Source organism: Plectropomus leopardus, chromosome 8, assembly GCF_008729295.1.
Source record: "Plectropomus leopardus isolate mb chromosome 8, YSFRI_Pleo_2.0, whole genome shotgun sequence".
NCBI lineage: Eukaryota > Metazoa > Chordata > Actinopteri > Perciformes > Serranidae > Plectropomus > Plectropomus leopardus.
In genome coordinates this window covers 22,859,756-22,879,964 of record NC_056470.1, presented here as the reverse complement: position 1 = coordinate 22,879,964, position 20,209 = coordinate 22,859,756, and the positions used below count along the sequence as shown (strand labels likewise).

Below are 20,209 nucleotides of genomic sequence, written 5' to 3'. Positions count from 1 at the left end.
GATATAGCATTTTAATTAGTGAGTGTTAGAGGTGGTAGGCAGATTTGGTACCTTCAGACAGAGCCAGACTCGCTGTTTCCTCCTGTTTCCAGTCTGCATTCTAAACTGAGCTAACCAGCAGCTGGTCATAACTTTATTTTAACCGTACAATCATGACAGTGGTATCAACCCTCTCATCAAACTCGCTGCCAGAAATCAAATAAACATATTTCCCAAAATGTCAAACTATTTCTTTAAGGCCCAGGCCGCCAAACTGACATTAAAGAACTCATGGCGACAAAGGCTGGCTGTTGCATCATCTCACGTTAGTACAACGAATAGCCAACTAGCACGTTTGTTCTGCAACTGCATGAGAGGGGATAAGTGTCCACCAGCAGGCAGTGGTAGTCTATTTGTCATTCAAAATGGGGAAATTGCAAGACCGACAGGACGGATTCAAGAAGCCACTTTGCACACTTTGCACAGCCTGATAATGAACGAACAAGGGAAATTAACTCTGTTGGTGAACAATAACACAGATATTACAAACCATTTCCGCTAAACAGCTCAATGGCTAAAAAAGTAATCTTATCTAATATAACAAGTGTTTTGATCCCACTCCCTCTTAACTTAAGCCCTTTGTCTGCTTTCCTTAATTCACTTTCTCTTTTCATACACTGAACTGGAGAGCAAGTCAGAGTGATTTTTTTTCACTGACGGGCTCAGCCATCTTCTCCGTCTCTGCCAACTTCTTGCCGATGCAACATGCTGAATTGGTGCAAAAAGAGTCTGACAATGTCTGAGTTGTGCCAACAGCACGGGACCCTTGGTTAGGGTGACAAACACTCACCGATATCCTGTCGTTAATGGCTTAGTTTGTTAAAGTTACAGTCTTGAAGATGTCTGTTTGGTTCTCCTTGGCGGCACGTTTGGCGATAAGTGGTGATTGCAAGTGTGTTGTTTTTGGATCTCACTCTCCAGAGATCCGAACAATGTCACCTGTGTGACGTCATCACTCTTTTCTTTGCTTGTTCGGCAAGAGACAGAAGAAAAATGTACACTGCCCCATACACAAATGAGGTGAAGCGCGAGTCTGTGGTGTTTGCGCCCTCTACCCTCTCTGGCAGACCAGCCTCTGCTGGACAACACATCACTAATTTGTGATTTCTCCCAGGAAGGTTGCCACAGACACCCAGTTTGTGCTACTGCAAATGCAAGGGCTTTCATTAGTGGGCCATAAGCACCATCATCATTGTGTTACTTTATTTGGCAATAAATAGCGACTTAATAGACATTTATAAATATGAAAACCTTTGAGATGAGTACTTTAATATGTAAACTAGTAACTTAAGATTTCAGATAACTAGAGTAAAGTAAAAAGTACAATATTTCTCTCTTAAATGTAGTATAAAGTAGCAAATAACAGAAACAGCATGTTTATAAAGTGATGCTTTTATGCTGGATATATTACCAAGTTGAATTAGACACATTAGGGCATTTTTTTATCATCTTTCAGAATGAACTTTCTTCTTCTTACACCCCTAATCCCTCTTTCACCAGGCACCTCGGCTTAGACCTTGTTCCCAGGAAAGAGTTTGAGATGGTGGATCCGGATCAGATCAGTGTATCAGAGCTACACAAACTGGTATGTTGGATGGAAAATATTCTTGAACCATGCATGCTTTACAAATTCACCCCGTGAATTATTGAATGCAATAAATTAGTAAAGTAAATGTACATTCTATGTAGGATAGTTAAACACATTCTGCAGCATGCACATACTACAGTATGTCTTTTGCAGTGACTCAAATAATTCTGGCTTTACATACTGTGAGCTTTTTTTTCCTGCCTTTTATTTTCATTGCCATGTTTTGCATATAACAATGTGTTGTTGGATGTGTAGGGATGTGTGAATGTACCGATTATCAAATCATCCATAAGAAGGTGACTCACAAGAGACAGAGAGTGCGAATCAGCTGTTGAAGCTCTCTCATGTGACCTGTTCTTTATGCTTATCTTACCGCCATATTGAGTGTGTCCCTTTCCTTGCATGCACGTGACTCTCACAAGCGTGATTGCCAGCTTGCAATGCAGACATAATGCAAAGTGACAGTCCCAGGTGAGGCTATGGGAAAATACATACAAATCAATTTTTTATTGTTATTTTTAAAAATAAATTACATATTTTAGCCGTAGTTGCTCAGTCCCTCAACCGACTAGAGACATATTATCCATGAATAAATAATGCTTCAAATGTATTTTGGCTTTGGTGACATGGAACTTTCAAATGTATACACAGACAGTAAGAGACAGAGAGGAGACAGAGAGGAGACTTAGGAGACGTACTGAGGCAGATCGAATTTTAGAAATATGCGATTACAGCACAGATGTTATGAAATCTAATGTAATACTGCTGGAGACTGTTATCTAGGAGGGAGATCCTTTCTGGTCAGAAGTTGAAGCTCCATATGCTGATCAAAACACACTCCAACTGCCCCGCAGCCTCCTATTATCCCATTGCCATGTTTCTCAGCTTTGCACGCAGAATGTTTGTGCACTAAATGCTCTGTACAGAAACAACAGCGTAGCTCTTCCTTGCCAAAAAGCCTCCTGACTCTGTCGATGAAAGTGAGCTTGTTTTTGGCAGGGCACAAGGTCTTGGCACCTCTTCAGGTAGCAGAGTAGAGGAGTTCTTTCAGGCTGCTGAGCTGAGAGGTGTGTGTGGGCGATACTGGCTTTGTCCTCTCATCTCCCACACGCTCACGTTTTGCCTCATGTGGGCTTCTTTTAGCGCTGCAGGAGCAGTAGTATAGCCACTCTGCAACGTACGTAGGTGAAAATTTTGTCATATTTGAAGCATCAACCGAGGCATCGTTCAGGTAGTGTGTGTCTGAAGCTGCTATAAGGTAAATAAGTTCAGTGCTGTGTGGGAAGAGTAAAGAATGGGCCGACTGATCTGACAACTTTCCTTTGAACTCTGCTCTTTTTTAGCATGTATCCAGCAGACACTGTGGCCAGCAAAGCACAAACCAGGTATAGTCTTTTTTAAGATGCTTGTTTACAAAATCACCAGTCCTTTCATCCTGTGCCAGCCTCTTCATCTCTCATTTTAGATTTCTCTCTGTACACTGCCACCTTTAGACCTGGAGATCCAGGAATTTCTCTAATTGCACCGAGAGTAAGAGCTTGTAGGGCTGAAAAGCCCTTTATATGAAATTAAAATTACAAGGTGTCACTGCCACGCTTCATAAGAACCTCACAGCATCACTGCCAGGGTGTGAGGGTTGATTCCCACTGGGACCACACATGCCCCAAGATGTATGCACAAATGAGACTGCAGTGTAGATAGCTGTGTCCACTGAATTTCATTTATGAGGAAACACCAGTTTAAAGACTTGTTGCAACTGCAACAAATCATTAAGGTATGCAGTGTTTTTAGTATGTCGTTTATGGCCTATTTGTCACGTATTACATCTCCCATTAAAGCTTAATATTTACTGAAAGACGGCCTTATATGGGCCAGCGTATAGGATTTAGGGGGATATATTGGCAGAAATGAGCGATAATATAATCAGTTTGTTTTTTTTAGTGTGTAATCACCTGATAATTATAGTTGTTGTGTTTTCGTTACCTTAGAATGAGCCGTTTAAATCTACATAGGGAGTGGGTCTTTGTTTTTTTGAGATCACCGTTTTGCACCACCATGTTTCTAAAGTAGCCCAAAGGGGACCAACCTAACATTGACTCTAGTGTTTCTGCATCAGGCACTGTAGTTAGAAGCCCCTCTGCAACAAGCCCTGATGGAAAAACAATGATTTGTAACTAATGCGAATAAGTCTGCTCCAAGTTAAAACCCTCTGAACAATGAACACTTAAAGAATTCTAACCAGGAAAAGTTTCAGCTGGTTGCAATCTACAATCCTCACCACTACATGCCACTAAAACTCCTAAATCTTGCATACTGTCTTTCACTAATCGCACTAAATACACCAGTAGCAGCAGCTTTTCACAAGTCAGGTGTACGCAGGGGTGTATCTAGGATTTGAGGACATTTGGGGCCCAGCCAGTATCACTGTTAAGGGTCTTTTTTTTTTTTTTTAAAAAAAAAAAAAAAAGCTTTATTTTGATGTTTTAATGCCCTGTGGCACCTTGTTTACATTAAAATTACCAAAAAAATCCCATCTATTTTACATGTGAGTTAGAAAATGTTTAGGGGGCCACCTGTCACCCTGTCGTGGCCCAGATTTGGCTTACGGGTCATTAAAGGAATAGTTAGACATATTGAGAAAAACCATTGTTGGTTCTGTTGATTCAAATGAGAGGACTGATACCACTCTCATGTCTGTCCATCAAATGTGAAGCTACCACCAGCAGCCAGTTAGCCTAGCTACCCTGGCTCTGTATGAAGATAGCGAAAAAACAGACCCACCAGAGCTGTAGTTTCCATGACTCATTCATCATTTCTTGTAACTTGCATGTCCACTGAGTCTACTGTAAATAGCATGAACATGTGACAGGATGAAATACTCAGTGGACCATATATCAATAAATGATTCGCCCCGGACAGTGCCCCCATTGATCTGTTAAATAAGCTTATCTATATACGTAGTGGCAGGTACTTGGCCTTGCTCACAGTAAGGACCCGTCTTGTTAGCGGTCACTTTCTTCTTCGTTCCCAGGGTGACAGCATGAGACAGCGCCATGGTGACGGTTGCCGTGTCCCTGTGTCGCACCACCTCTTCATCAATCTGAAGAGCTTTACTTACAACAGCATCAGCGAGGACGCGGACGTCTTCTTCTCTCTGTACGACACTCGTGAGGCCAAACAGATCAGGTACACGAAACAGCCCTGCAATGTATATTGTATTCATGCAAGGGCAAACACACTATTTCTGTCCAGCAGAGTGACTGAGGCATTCAGTGGTTGGCAGACACTCTGACACTTTCAACTGGCTTCTTTTGTAGTGAGAAGTTCATGGTGAAACTGAACAAAAATGGAGGACCAAAGAATCCAGAGAAGGTTGATCGTCTGTGTGCTCTCTTTACGGTAATACATTTTCCCTTCTTTAGCATGAAATAAAAATATTCAGCATTTCAACTTTTCTGCTAACATTATTCATCCCTTTTTTCTTCAGGACCTGAGCAGCAAAGACTTGAAGAGAGACCTGTACATTGTTGCACACGTCATCAGAACTGGTAAATAAAGTACAGTGTTCAATCACAGCAGTTTTTCACTCACCAGTTCTTCTCCTTAGCACCTCCCTCTCCTTTTTGTTTTCAGGTCGTATGCTACTGAACGACTCAAAGAAAGGCCCGCCTCATGTGCAGTACAGACGACCTTATGGGTGCGCTGTTCTCGCCATGAGTGATGTTTTCCACACCATCACAGACCTCAAAGAGGAGAAGGACTTTGTACTCAAAGTTTACACGTGAGTATATATGTGCAGCACATTCTCATCCCAGCTCATCAAATAACGCCACCGACAGTTGACTTTAATGTCTACATTTGACTCGCTTGGTGTCCTCCTGTGTCTGTTGTCGAGGTTCCTGGATGCTGTGTTAATTAACTTCTGCTATATGCATTGTGTCTTTTCAAAAAATACAGTTCCATTTTTATAGGAAATGTACAGTTTCAGCTCATTACACACAGTCTTTTTCAAAATACACTTAACAACATTACTGAAACATGTTGAATTTACATTTATTTTCTTGTGCAACAAAAGCATCTGATCAAGTTGATAAAAAAATCATGGTTTCCCTTATTATTCATACAGGAAGTAAACAGATAGCATGTAAAAATCAGGGGTTTGTTGGATCCACTTAACCTCCTGCCCACCTTACAGGGACTTTCCAGCTTCTTATATAATGTAGCTATCAGTGTCTTCAGTTTCAACCCTGTGCAGTATCAGTGGAATGCATATCATATCCCCTTTTTGCATTGGCCTGATGTCGAAATCACTGACCAAGCGGCCATATTTGACGAGTTGGGTCTTTTTCTTGATTATGAATGCAGCAGTGCAAAAAAATATTCATCTGGCATTTTAAGGTGTGAAACTGAATATTACCATAAAAATGGACAGTGTAATTGCTCAGTGGTTGCATGGCTTCTGTTACTGTTGGAAATACACTTCAAGAGTCAATGCAGTGGGGCGGGAATGTGTGAATGTTCTGCAAATGTTGCGCATGACAACCTAGTGCTTCAGTGTTGATGCCTGGTGTGTTTTGACCAGAATGATAATGAAGTGTCCTCTGGAAAATCAATAGCTGCTCACCCCGGGCCTGAGATAGGGCCCTTGGCGTGTTGTGAATCTGGCTGCTTCTGTTAGGCTTCGCCACAGAGAGCCACTCCTGTACGCCGGCCAACCCAGTGAAGGAGGGAGACACAGAGAAGGAGAGGGGAAGAGACCGAGAGAGATGACACTTAGATAATTGAGCAAAGTTAGAGGGCATAGAAAAAAACAACAACACCAAGCTCAGCATTTTCTTCTGTCAGTCAACAGTTAGAATGTGTCCTTGTGTCCTCCTCAGCATCCACTCCAGGTCAGAGGTCATTCATATACTTTTCCATCCTGTTGTTTGTGATGTTTTTCTCGCGTAGTATTTTCAGGAGAGCTTTACAGCTCGGTGTGAAATAAAAGATTTCCAGAATAGAAAGCTGTCATTGTTATTGGATTCCTCTGCTGCGGTGAAGAGCTCTTCCCTTTTAAAAAAGCAAGCAGTGATTCAGTGCTGAGCTGCCTCCAAACTGTCGGCTCCTATAACGCTCCAGTCTGTGCATTTCCCCATGCCATCCCAGGGGCCTACGGGCCCACAGTAATGAAAAAGGCTGGTAGAGAGCTGGCTGTCAGGTTTGCTTAGTGAGCTGTGCATTTGGGCTAATGTGCTGCTTGATAGCACCTCCCCCTGCTGCTACCTTTTCTCCAGGAGGAAATCGGCTCTGGGACACATGCTGTTCATGTAGTCCCCATGCACACAATCCCCATCTCTCCATCTGGACCCACTAATGGGCGCGTTGTCAACATCCCCACCCCACTGTCTTTCTCTCCAGATGTAACAACGAGAACGAGTGGTACCAGATACAGGAAAACATCATCCGCAAGTCCAACACCAAGTACTCAGCTCCCAGCACCAACTATGGTAAATATGTTGTCTCTGCAGATCTGTTACCTGTTTGCTCTCCCGAGGATTAGATTTGCACCCTTGAAAGAAAAAAAAAAGTGGTCTAGAGTTTAAAGAGAAAAGTGAAGGGCAAAGTAAATGTTTCTTGCTGATGTTTTTATCTAAAGCAGCTCAAAGTGAGTAAACAGGTTAGGGTTGTCCGCTGCAGTTAAATAGTCAAAAAAATTACATGCTTTGTTTTTCCAAAATACTATTCCTTGACCATGATGGGATCATCATGAGATCAAGGAAAGACGAAAAGGTGAATTCACAAGGACTTAGGAAAAGACGACCTTGGTGCTAAGAGAGTCCATCTGCACTTACACTAGGCAACAGAGTTATGCAACAGTAGATGTTTTGACGTGGGTCTGTTAGATACTTCGCCCTGTGTGTTCTTACCATGTTGTTAAGGCCCAGACACACCAAAGCAACATCAAACAACTACTGGTGATGAAGGCTGACTTTTGCATTGCATCACATTGCATGTGTCTCAGTCAAAAAGTTTCACTTGAACACAACAAAAAGACTACAGCCAACAGCCAACTAGCACTGCATGAGAGAAAAAAACTCTTTATATCAGCAGGCGGCAGAAATCTGACCATCAGCTTGGTGTGTCAGGGACTTTAGCATTGATTTAAAAAAACAAGAATGTAGTATTGCTTAAGTTATTGCTGGCAGTGTTGTAATTCAAGTTTGGATTAACAGGATGAAATCACTTATTTTTTTTCTCCAGATATTTAAAGGAATAGTTCAACTTTCAGCATTTTAACTTTCTTGCCCAAGAGATAAATGAACAGATTGTCAGCCCTCATGTCTGTTTGGTAAATAAAAAGCTACAGACGGTAGACATTTAGCTTAGTACAATATTAGAAACAGTAAAAAACAGCGAGCCTGGCTCTATCCAAAGGTAAAATAGTATTCCAACCAGCACCTCTAAAGCTCATTAATTAACCCATCATATCTTATTTAATTTGATTATGAACAATAACAGAGGTGTTAGGTCTGCAGTTTACGGGGGATTACGTGGGGGTATAATTTCTTGGCCGGGAGCAGTGACTTCTGCTCCTGGCCAAGAAATAGAAATTGTCCTTCATAAAGCCAGTTGGCTCCTGGCTGCAGCTATATATTTAATGAAAAATAAGAGGGTGGCATCAATATTCAGCATAGAAACTATACTCTGATATTTACGAATATAAAGTTAACTTAAACTCAAGGGGGTGAACTGTTCCTTTAAGCAGTCGTGCTATGTGGAGTTTTAAAATGGCCTCACCGTAAGCGTGAACTCTGCTTATTCACTATTACTTCTTTTTTTATGAGTAACTCACAGTTTGATATATGACTCATGCCTTATAAAAATCTGTCACTAGATTTGTGTGGTAGCCATTTTTTTTCGAGCTTCTTTGCGTAATTCCACTACACCATTTTCTCCTCCTTTCTTCTGTTGTTCCTGGCTCTGATCACGTCTCTTCATACACTCCTGTGTCTGTCTTCTCCTCCCCCACATTCTGACTAATGTCCTTTAAATACCCCACTGTCCCTCCCTTCTCCCATCTCCCTACCTCCTCGTCCCATTGCTTGCCTTCCTTTCAATTCCACTTTCCTCCTACAACCCCACACCTCTTCATCTGCCCTTTCCCCCCCGTACTCACACACAAACGTGCCCACCCCCACTCTCTCCTCCTGCCCCCAGGCCTCATCATTTCCCTGCAGCTGCTGCGGGGTGAGCTGGAGCAGATCAGACGGGAGAACCAAGCTGTGTTCAACAGGGCCTTGGCACTTACACGCAAGCTGGGTTTCCCAGATGTCATCCTGCCAGGTAAGGAGGCAAAGAGCAGCGGGCGGTAATGGGGACAGAGAGGTTCAGGAGGAGGTGAAGACCAGAGGCCAGATGGCTTGGAGGAATGAAAGGAGGGCACGGTCACAGATCAGGATGGACAGGACAGAGACGGGGCAAGATGAATGTAAAAAAGCAAGAATGAAGGTAAAAGATTTAAAAGACAAAAACAGCAGAAAATGGTTTTAGAGAGATGTTGGACAGAGCAGACTGGGCTGCGATGACAAGGAAATCATCACAGCACCTGTTGTAAATACATCATTTATTCATTTATTTTACTTCATTAAAACAGATAAGTAAATTTAGATCCAATTGTTACTTACAACAACGAGATGGACATATGGACACATATGTATGTGTATATATATATATATGTATGTATATATATATATGTATATATAGACACAGTAGATTGAACAACATAGATATATGTTCTGTGTTCCAGGGAAGTAAATTCAAAAGCAGGTATAGTGACCAGAAACTTTCACTTACAATAAATTATTAATGGAGGGTAAAGAGTTTCACTTAATAACTGTTTGAGGTCCAAATAGCTGCAATTATCCAACGCAAACATGTTGGTATTGTATGTTTCTTCAAAACAAATGGATACGTCACATGAACACATTATTATGTAGCTTTGAAATTTAATGTTTCATCCATGCTGTGGTTGTGTGATGTGTGGATAGGTTCAGGCAAAAAACCCATTCGGTAATGGTTAGGTTAGGAGAAAAATCCCAGCTTAAAATAACGGATTTTGGGGCACAATCACAGCAGGAAAAACAGCAATGTCTCTTTAAAAACAATCACTTTTTGTGCCACCATCCTGGCTGTAAAAGTGCCTAAAAAGCTGCAGGAAAAAACAGCGACAGGTCGCCTAAAAAAACACCCACGTCTGGAGCCTAAAAAGCCACTGGAAACACAGCTGCTGCTTGCTAACAGTGACATACTTTCAGATTGTGTAATTGTTACTTTTAGTTAAGTGTAGGATCTGAGTGTTTTGGCCACCTCTGGTCTCAGTTTGTCACTCCCTATTTGTGGCAGAGGTCTTCAAAGATAACGCAAAGACAGAGAGAAAGGAAGAGGTGTGTGTTTATTTTGGTATATCTCATTAGATAACATTGCTCTGCTTTGTGTCCAATGAGAATGCATGATCCTCTCCTCTCCTCTCCTCTCCTCTCCTCTCCAGTTAGCCTGAAATACCTCCCAATATCAACCCTTGTGACTCATCCGTCCCCAAGGAAATGACTTGGATATAAATAACTATAATCTGATTTTATAAATAACGGCAATATCTTCCTCCTCTGTTGCCACTGATATTTATTGCATTAAATACTGACCTCACAAAAGGTCCTGAGGCAGCCATGAGCTACAGTATATTACAGCTCAGCAGGGTCATTTCTCAAGAACAATGACGTGTGGTGCACATCTTGCTCTTAATTTATGTTGACCACTCAGAGTTCAGCTGTGGAGCAGAGGCTGACATGTACATTGTAACTTATTAACATCGCCTAGGCAGGAGACATGTTTGTTATCATAGTCTGGGAATTTCTGAGACGTCTCTGTCCTGTTGTTGAAACTCAGAAGGTCAATGATTTTGCACATGATGTCTTAGCTCAAAGCAATACTTCACCTCCCAAAAGACTATTTGTTTATCAATTGCTAAACCCGTGTCACAATGACTTCATAAAGAATATTGTTTCTAACATGCCTCCACAGAGAATGAAGAATCCAAAAATAGAGAAAATTCTTGATATATTGAAGTGCTTTCTATTGGGGAACTACTAAGCATACAACTGGATAAATTAAACTTGGATTACGCTGCACAAGTTGTGCAAAGTTTGTAAACAGATGTTTTCAAATAGTTTTGCTGTTGTTTAAGATGGACCCCTCTTACTTTTTTTTTTTTTTAAAAAAACCCACTCATTTCTCTACTTTCTAAAAACCTGATGCCTACATGACTCTTAATGCTGCTTGACTGCTGACAGTTCAGGTCACAGATTTAGGTGCCTTTTGCTAGTAACTGCTAATGTAGCCTTAGGCTCCTATCCTGAAGCAGAGATGAAAAGTGGGCTTCAGAAGTCTGGTAATCTCACATCTTTCTCCACACCATTGAGAAATTTAAAAAGCTGGATATGTCCCCACTCAGCCTTGCTGCCAATTTTCCCCAGTGGCTACTTATGGTACTGCAAAGGGAAAACAACCTGCAGCCCCAAAACTATTTTCCCGTAGAAAACAAAAATAAAAGAAACGTCTTGAAAACTGTTGACAGGATCCCACAAACTGCAAACAATATAAGTCAGTAGTCTTTGTATTATGGTTTTCTTTATCCATGCAGGTTTTATAATTGTGAAACCTTTCCAAATTCGAGTAAAATTATCACAATGTAAAGATTTGGAGCAGGCAAGAACAAGCAGGTGCTGGGCCACAACATGGAAGCAAATTTGATTGGTGCGGTTTTCATGAAATCGCATGGGCGCCATCTTTGAGTCCAGTATCCACTACTTATAATACATCTATTCTCTTCACTCACAGATTAAAAAAAAAAAAAATAAATAAATATTATTTTCAAACTTTTCATCACCAGCTTGACCTGTAAACCTTTAAAGAGTTCTCCTTTTACCTTAAGTCTCTCTTGTGTAATGTCTCAGGTGACACACGCAACGACCTATATCTGACCCTGGAGCGGGGGGAGTTTGAGAGGGGCGGCAAGAGCGTCCAAAAGAACATCGAAGTCACGCTCTATGTACTCTACGCCGACGGGGACACTCTCAAAGTATGACACATTAGTTATTATGTGCCATATTATCCATGTATGACTCATGATGAGTGCAGTCTTCCTCCCATACATCCTCACGCTTACTTGATACATCATTAACAGTGTGTGTCATTAAACACAATCTGCTTTTCTTCTTAGGACTGCATCAGCTTGGGCAGCGGGGAGCCCAACTCCAGTGAATATCGCTCTTTTGTCCTTTACCACAATAACAGCCCTCGCTGGAGTGAGATGGTCAAGTTGCCCATTCCCATAGATCGTTTCAGAGGATCCCACCTACGCTTTGAGTTCAGACACTGCTCCAGTGAGTCACTAATGCAGCCCGGTGGCAGTCATCCCTCAGCGAACAAGTTTGTTAGGACAGATTGGATCACGCTCTGAGTTATGCAAGTATGGTTTGTGCTGTGTGGATACAAAATGATGGTGCATGATATTATGATGTGCTTTCTTTTCAGCTAAAGACAAAGGAGAGAAAAAACTGTTTGGCTTTGCCTTCACTCCTCTGATGAGAGAGGATGGGACCACACTGTCAGATGAAAGCCATGAGCTGTATGTGTACAAGGTATGTGCAGGTTTAATGCACACACTTTAGATATATGTTGTTTTGTCTTTGGTGTCTCTTTGACTTTGACCTTTAGTGTCTTTAACTTTTAAATGTGAGTGCATGGAAGTGGGCCAGCTGTGATGGGGAGTCCAGTGCTGGGAGTTGGCTGTTGGCAGCTCTCTGTGTATATTTATTGTATTTTCCCAGCAGTGGACCCGAGGTCGTGGCCTGCTCTGGCTCTGACAACATGTAATTAAAAGTACTATCCATTTTATTGTCTGCTCTCCTTCACCAAAAACATGTACATCAGATACTCTGTCATGGCTACACAGTCCTGAGGTAATGGTCCAACAGTAGCATTAAATATATGTTTTGTCCAGAGACTTTTGTCAGCTTTCTCTGGCTTGTGACCCCCATTTGTAGGTATTCAAATTCAAGAGTGACCACAGCGGTTAGAGTTACCTCAAAAATAATGTTAAGTATGACATAATCGACTAAGGGACAAGGGTGTAAATAACATGTCTGTGTATATGGAAAAGAGGTCTTAAAAAAAATCAAGAGCATGCCCAGTTGCCTTTTACTTAGCACTAGGGGTTGATCGATATTTATTTTTCATAGCTGATACCGATACTGATTATTAGTAATTAATGAGACAATGAGATAATTATGAGATAACTGATATTTGGAACTGATATGCATTTACAATAAAAATGAAAATGTTTCTGTTAATATTTAGAATTTGAATTTAACAAACTCAAACACAAAACTTTGCTGCATGTCAGCTCCTCTCTCTCCCCCTCTCATGCCATGTCTGTCCTGTCAGTTAAAGCAAAACGTCCAAGAAATAATCTTTCTGCTAAAAAACATTTGAAAATATTTACAGTATATCTATCCTAAAGATAAAGAAGAAAAAGATATGTGCGATTGTGTGCAAAAATGATGTTCCAAGATGTGTGTAAATGTAACGCTGTGTGACAGAAGTTGAAATTTAACATTAAAGTATTGTTTAGTGTCCATGGGGTGTGATGACAGTCAGTGTCAGTGGAGTTCCCGGGCCTTGTTGATGAGGCCAGCTGCAGATTAAAAGAAACTGTTTTTGAGACGTGAGGTTTTTGTCCTGATGGACCGCAGTGTCCTGCCAGAGCGGAGTGACTCAAACAGTTTGTGTTCAGGGTGGGAGGGACTGGCCACAATCTTTTCTGCCCACCAGATTATTTGATTAACTGTTTAACTAGCATCAATTTATCTGTCTTAGAAACCACCCGTGAGCCCAAACTCGAGGCTATATAGCGTAGAATGTCCCTGTCAAGCATGCTAACATTTTTAGCATGCTAAAATTATGTGCGATCAATGTAATGTTGTTAGCATGCTAAAGTGTCAGCTTCAGAATAAGAGTTTTTGTATGGGAGCACAACACATAAGCATGCACCATAAGTGTGCTTGTAGCATAGCACACAAAGCTAGAAAGCTACTCAAAGTAATATGCATATTGTGTTCATATTCTCAAGGGGTAGGTCAGCTTCTTTCATTGGTCAGTGACTGGCTGGCTGCTCCTCTGCTGCTAGGGTTTTTTTGTGCTCAGAGGCCAGTCACTGACCCTGCTGCGGTTGAGACCAGTCACTCAACTTTCTTCCCCATGATGATAATGATGATGGTTCAGTGTCATAAAGCTCTGTTCAGACCAGATATTTATGATGAGACAAGTTGCAGCTACAACTACCAGCGATGCGCTGGACTGCAGTGTTCTCAAAACCAGCAAGTTTACACCAATGCTACGAGACAAGATGGTGTATCGTCTTTATGCCAATGACTATCTGTACTGTACTGTCTCCTGGCTTTTCAGGTGCAAGTAAAGACAGTAACAATACTGTTTTTATTTTTTTGAGTACATGTGTGACATTCGCACATACGGCCTTGTCTGGCGCTGATGCTCAGGCGACACCATCAGCTGGCTTGAGTGGAGCTGAGATGGGCCAGTTCACACCGCTGCAACTTTTCTCCACATAATCTAAAACAGTTTAATCTCTTCACGAATCTGAAGTCTGAACTGGGCTTAACTCCAAATTCTCTCCAGACCTTAATTATCTTTCCCCTCTGGTATTTGTCCTTCAGTGTGATGAAAACGCCACCTTCAGTAACCAGGGCCTGTACCTCAGTCTGCCCTGCTGTAAAGAGGACTTCAACAGCTGCCCCAACCTGCCGGCCAACCTGCCCTTCCAGAGAAGCCCCAAAGAAACTTTCTGGGTCTCCACGATACTCTGCTCCACCAAACTCACACAGAACGGTAATTCAACACCTTGCATGCTAATATTTATATATTTTAACTTCCCATTCAATTCAATTTAACTCAATTTGATTTTATTCTGTTTCTAGTGGATCTTCTGGCTCTTCTGAACTGGAAGGCCCATCCGGACAGAGTTTTGGACATCCTTGGTCGATTACGTCAGATCAGCGGAGAGGAGATTGTCAAGGTCACTGTCACTGATGTGAAAGTGTATTTACCTTCTGTGCGGTTGTAGTATTTACTTTTCAATGCACAACGCGAAACATCTAGATTCAACATCAATGAAATTCCCACTTTTACAGTTTTTAGTCTGAGAAAGAAAAGGCATTTTCAAGAGAGAAAAGTGTGACTTTATTGACTATACATGATATATTCTTCTTCTTATATATTGACTGATCAAGTGAGGCATTACACTTTTAAAGCTTTAAATTGTTCACATAATATAACATTCACAATTCAGTTTTTTAAGTATTGGCCAATATTTACAGTAAAACATCTGTTATTATGTAAAAACATATGTTAAACGCTGTTTAGAAGTGATATCATTTCAAGATTAAAAAATTTAATTGCCAGTTTTTGGATGAAGGGGCTATCCTTTGTTTCTATTTTAGTCAGCAGCCTTTAATGTGCTGAGTGTTGTTCCTTTTTCTCCTCTCCTCACAGTTCTTGCGAGATGTCCTGGATACGCTCTTCTGTCTTTTAGATGACAACACTGATAAATACGGACCGCTGGTTTTCCAGTCACTGGTACGAAAATTAATGGAGCACATCTTCACTGCTCCACTGCTTTATGATATATTTTGTCTGTAACCAGGGGATATAAGCATAACATCTATATATTTATGTGGTTGTGTTTAGGTGTTCATCATTAACTTGCTCAGGGACAGCCGTTTCTACCACTTCAGACCTGTCATGGACTCCTACATCCAGAATCACTTTGCTGGAGCTTTGGCATACAAGTACAGCCACAAAGTCAACACAAAAATCTGAATTTACATACCTATGAAGTTATGCATGTCATTGTCTCTCATCATTTTAAACTGTGTGTGTGCAGAGAGCTGATTCGATGTCTGAAGTGGTACATGGACCGCTCAGCTGAGGTCGTCCGACAGGACCACATCCAGGAAGCCATGAGGGTAAAGTATCACACTCACTTCATTTTGCTCTGTATTGGAGCCTTCTGCTGGGATTTATTAGTAGGAAATGGACACAGAGAGGCTGGTAAGAAGTAATTTGACGCCATATGAGGCCTCAGCTGGTGACTTTTCCTGCTGAGAGAGGGGAAGTTTTAAACAAATCTTTGCAGATATTGACTTCTTTAGAGTGAAACACTTCCACAGTCTTTTTTATGTCTGTTTATTGGTGTTTTAGTTCAACAAACAGTAAGTAATGCATACAAATAAAAAGATAGTATAAAATTTACATACACAGACACACCTAAGGGATAGGATGCATGCAGTAAATATAGAGTAGATATGAGCAAAGGTGCAAAGCTGCTTTACATGGTGATTATTGACCTCTCACAACCTATTCGTTGTAGCAAAGGATTGAGAGGATATTTATTGCCTCTCCGTAATCACTGAAGGGTTGCCAAGTCTTATGGAATATCTAAATGGAGCCTCTAAAAGTCAATCTGACTTTTTCCAGTTTAAGGTGTTGCATAACATCTTTGATCAACATGGTGTAAGTGGGAAGTTGTTCCTGTTTCCAGGTCGATAGAATCAATCTGCGTGCTAAAAGGGTTATGAACCTTGCCACAGTGGAAGTGACTCCTCTTAGAGGACTGTCCTCTCTCAGTGTCTCACATATAGCCAACACTGGGTCAGGTACCACCATGTGTCCCAGCATAGATGTAGATTAGGCAGGAAACAAATCACCCCCAGAACTAACATATAATTAGCAGAGGACACAAAGACATTTACGCCATAAACAGATTCAGAAAAAGCACAAATTGGTGCAAAAAATGTCATCAGAAAGCAGTAATTTAAGTTTTTGATTCTCAAAATTTTCTGGCGGAGGACCCACATTGCCCCATGGGGACGAGTAAAGTGTTTTCCATTTGAATTTGAATCCCCCCAGTTTTATATGTGTTCCCCCAAAATTGGAAAAATGTTCTTATATGTATTGATTTTCTTTGGATGATCAACTACAAACACCCCTCAGTGCTTAGTTTTCATTCACTGTAAGGGAATTTAAAGCACCGAATGTATGTTTGCTTACTGTTCCTCTTCGTTTGCTTCCTGTTGGCACCGCCTCAGGCTCTTGAGTACCTGTTCAAGTTCATCGTCCAGTCTCGTATCCTGTACTCGAGAGCCACCTGCGGGATGGAGGAGGAGCAATTCAGAGCGAGCATCCAAGAGCTCTTCCAGTCAATCCGCTTCGTCCTGAGTCTGGACAGCCGCAGCTCAGAGAATCTCGTGTTCACACAGGTCAGAGAGTTCACACATTATGACAAACACTGTCTAACTGCTCTAACGGCATACAGTATGTCACCTGCTTGGCAGTCTTATTTTGGTTATAAATGTTTTTTATTTTAAATTTCATTCGTCTTCTTCGTTTGCATTCATTATTCATTGATTAATTTTTGTCTGTTAACTTGTTTCATTTCTTTTTTATTTATTTCACTTTTCATCTTGTGCATTTTGTGACCGATTCTTCAATCCCTCGCCCCCCCTCTGTCGCCCCATCCTTGTCTTGCTCTGGGACAGTTTAGGGGTGTGATCAGCTGCATGTCTTTCTGTGGTCATGCTCCTGGGCTCTCGTCCATCTCAGTAAGTCACAGCGCCCCCCTGTGTTGGTTCCACAATGCAGCAGATGCTGTGCATCTAGATTGATGTGTTCTTAAGTGTCTGATATGCAGTTAGTGCTTCAGATAGAAACTGAGATTATGAATGTGAAAAGAGATAAACTGTGCGCCTCTTTGAAGATCTTGGTGCTCCTTTTACAAGATAGCGGGCTTAATTTTGGGCTATTTTTGTTTGTGTCAGTGTCACTCAGAAAAGAACCATTATAAGCTTTTTTTTTTTTTGTAATGTCTTCATACATGTAAGTGTAGCTTCTTTAAAACATGTTATTTACAAGCTACAAATTCATTCTCTGTGTCCTTTATCTCTCTCCCAGGCTGCACTGTTGAACAGTTTCCCTGATATCTTTGATGAGCTGCTGCAGATGTTTACCGTTCAGGAGGTAGCCGAATATGTCAGGGGGACCCTAGGGAGCATGCCCAGCACAGTGGACATCGGCCAGTCCATGGATGTAGTCAAACTGCAGTCCATCGCTCGTACAGTCGAGAGCCGCCTCTTCTTCTTCCCTGGTGAGACAAATGTGCAGGTTCATTCAAAGTGTTTTCTTTCCCTGAAGATGCCAAAACAGCTGTATATGTAAGCCTAATGTCCATGCAGTGCTTTTCAGTCTCATCCTCACTCTGTCTCCTTTCTCTCTTCCCTCAGAGTCTCGTAGTATTCTGCTGCCGGTGGTTCTGCATCACATCCACCTGCATTTGCGCCAGCAGAGGGAGCTGCTCATCTGTTCTGGGATCCTTGGCAGCATCTTTTCCATAATTAAGACGAGCTCCATGGTAGAGAACATATTACCATATGCAAACTTGATATATATGTCTTAAAATCTCATGTGATTACCAAAAAAGTTCAATTGAATTAGTAAAAGCAGTATGAAATATCTATTTACTCTTGAAATATATTTGATCATTTTAGTGTAGCTGTAGCTTGTTAGCACAACACTAAATCAATCCCAAAAAATCTGTGTGTCTCAGGAGTCTTCTGTTCAGGAGGAAGTGGAGATGATGGTGGAGAGCCTTCTGGACGTGCTGCTACAGACTCTGCTGTCCATCATGAGCAAGTCTCACTCTGTGGAGACGTCCAGAGGACAACGCTGTCCCCAGTGCACTGCTGAGATAACGGTAAGCTTCCACTCAGTGTGTCTCTTTGATGTGCAGTAAAAACAGGTGGAATTTGGTGAATATTTTGAGTTGATTAACCTTTTAAAATATGTGTGGTCACATCTGTCATTTTTTTCATGCAGGGGGAGTATGTTTCCTGTCTTCTCTCTCTGCTGCAGCAGATGACAGAGATCCACTTCCACCATCTACTCAACAACTTCCACAGCAAAGAGGAGCTGAAGGTGGGGAACTCTCTGAGTCACAGAGCTGCGCATGATTACAGCATTTTGCTGCAGCCTGCTTACTACATACCTTGACTGCATACACCCTCTTAATATATTCCTTGGCAGGAGTTCCTGTTGAAGATCTTCTGCGTGTTTCGCAATCTGATGAAACTGACTATCTTCCCCCGAGACTGGAGCGTCATGAGGCTTCTAACTAGTCAGTGAGTCTGCTTTTCCGTTTCTGTCATGCAGTCTCTGTCCCAGAGATGGTAAGGGAATACAGCCAACCATTAGATCAGACACTCTTCAGATAATCCTGTTCTGAAGGTGACGCTTGTGTTGCAAATTTTTTCATCTATTTTTGGCAGCTACCTCGTTTCGTAAGCTGACAGTGTATTGTTTGCTTTCCCGCAGTATCATCGTGGTGACTACACAGTTCCTGTCTCCGGCACTGCACAAGAACTTCTCAGAGACAGATTTTGATTTCAAGGTGTGTGTCTGAACAGCAGGGGGCTACATTAGCATTTGGGAAGCCCAGCACACCTTGGAGCCCCAAACTACGTGATACGTTTACATAATTTGGTTTCTGAAATTGGTGTTAATGATCCAACATAGCATGTATGTGCTTTTGTTCTTGCCTGCTGTGTGTGTTAGGTGTGGAACTCCTTCTTCAGCCTCACTGTACTGTACATCAACCAGCCCAGTCTGCAGCTGGAGGCACTCGGCCCGGCCAAGAGAAAGAAAGTCCTGGACAAGTAAGAAACTACAATATGACCACAATAAGAAATTAGTGGGAGGATTATCTTCACCACAGGTTAATAATTAATCTAACTTTGTATACTTCACTCTCTACTCTGCTCTTTGTAGGCATGGAGATATGAGAGTAATGATGGCTTATGAGCTCTTCAGCATGTGGCAAAAATTAGGTGCGTTTGACACACATATCACATTGAATCCCCTCCATGTAGATTTAAATGAAATTAACGAGAGCAACGGCTCCTAACTATTTCATCTATGTAATCCAGGTGACAACAAGCCCCACTTTATCCCAGGAATGATGGGTCCCTTCCTTGGCGTCACGCTGGTGCCTCAGACTGAGGTCCGAAATATTATGATCCCAATTTTCCACGACATGATGGATTGGGAGCAGAGGAAAAATGGCAACTTCAAACAGGTCATTATAACATTGTTATGCCATGAACAACAAAGGGCTGTACCGAATAGTTCAAGGCTTTAGAGCTTCAGTCATAACAATGACATTGTAATTCTATTTTTTTATTTTTTGCATGTGTATTCATTTCGTCAAAACCTGGTATTTATGCACATTTGCAGATAAAGATTAGGCTACGCTAATATTATTAGTATTATACTATTTGTAGAATTAGATTCCACTTGTTGGCAGCATGGCATTGTTTCCAGCTTGTGTGATCCAAACATTTTTAGTAATCTCTGAGTATTATAAATTCCAAAAGTATAACTGTATTAAGCATGGTTTATCTTAGGAACTATTCTGCT

The 20,209-nt window shown here is 41.5% G+C and overlaps 1 protein-coding gene across 1 annotated transcript in view; it reads left to right on the top strand.

The window, feature by feature from the left end:
- LOC121946458 (dedicator of cytokinesis protein 3-like) overlaps positions 1–20,209 on the top strand; it is a 61,180-nt gene that overhangs the window by 21,335 nt on the left and 19,636 nt on the right. Inside the window, exons 7-32 of the mRNA XM_042491021.1 lie at positions 1,540–1,624; positions 2,971–3,012; positions 4,659–4,813; positions 4,945–5,026; positions 5,115–5,175; positions 5,261–5,408; positions 7,028–7,116; positions 8,828–8,953; positions 11,620–11,744; positions 11,886–12,048; positions 12,200–12,306; positions 14,401–14,572; positions 14,662–14,759; positions 15,236–15,319; positions 15,431–15,531; positions 15,627–15,708; positions 16,831–17,001; positions 17,693–17,885; positions 18,022–18,149; positions 18,345–18,491; positions 18,614–18,712; positions 18,821–18,915; positions 19,109–19,184; positions 19,349–19,449; positions 19,562–19,620; positions 19,720–19,868. Of these exons, the coding sequence (XP_042346955.1) occupies positions 1,540–1,624; positions 2,971–3,012; positions 4,659–4,813; positions 4,945–5,026; positions 5,115–5,175; positions 5,261–5,408; positions 7,028–7,116; positions 8,828–8,953; positions 11,620–11,744; positions 11,886–12,048; positions 12,200–12,306; positions 14,401–14,572; positions 14,662–14,759; positions 15,236–15,319; positions 15,431–15,531; positions 15,627–15,708; positions 16,831–17,001; positions 17,693–17,885; positions 18,022–18,149; positions 18,345–18,491; positions 18,614–18,712; positions 18,821–18,915; positions 19,109–19,184; positions 19,349–19,449; positions 19,562–19,620; positions 19,720–19,868 (2,938 nt within the window). The remainder of the gene's footprint in view (positions 1–1,539; positions 1,625–2,970; positions 3,013–4,658; positions 4,814–4,944; positions 5,027–5,114; positions 5,176–5,260; positions 5,409–7,027; positions 7,117–8,827; positions 8,954–11,619; positions 11,745–11,885; positions 12,049–12,199; positions 12,307–14,400; positions 14,573–14,661; positions 14,760–15,235; positions 15,320–15,430; positions 15,532–15,626; positions 15,709–16,830; positions 17,002–17,692; positions 17,886–18,021; positions 18,150–18,344; positions 18,492–18,613; positions 18,713–18,820; positions 18,916–19,108; positions 19,185–19,348; positions 19,450–19,561; positions 19,621–19,719; positions 19,869–20,209) is intronic.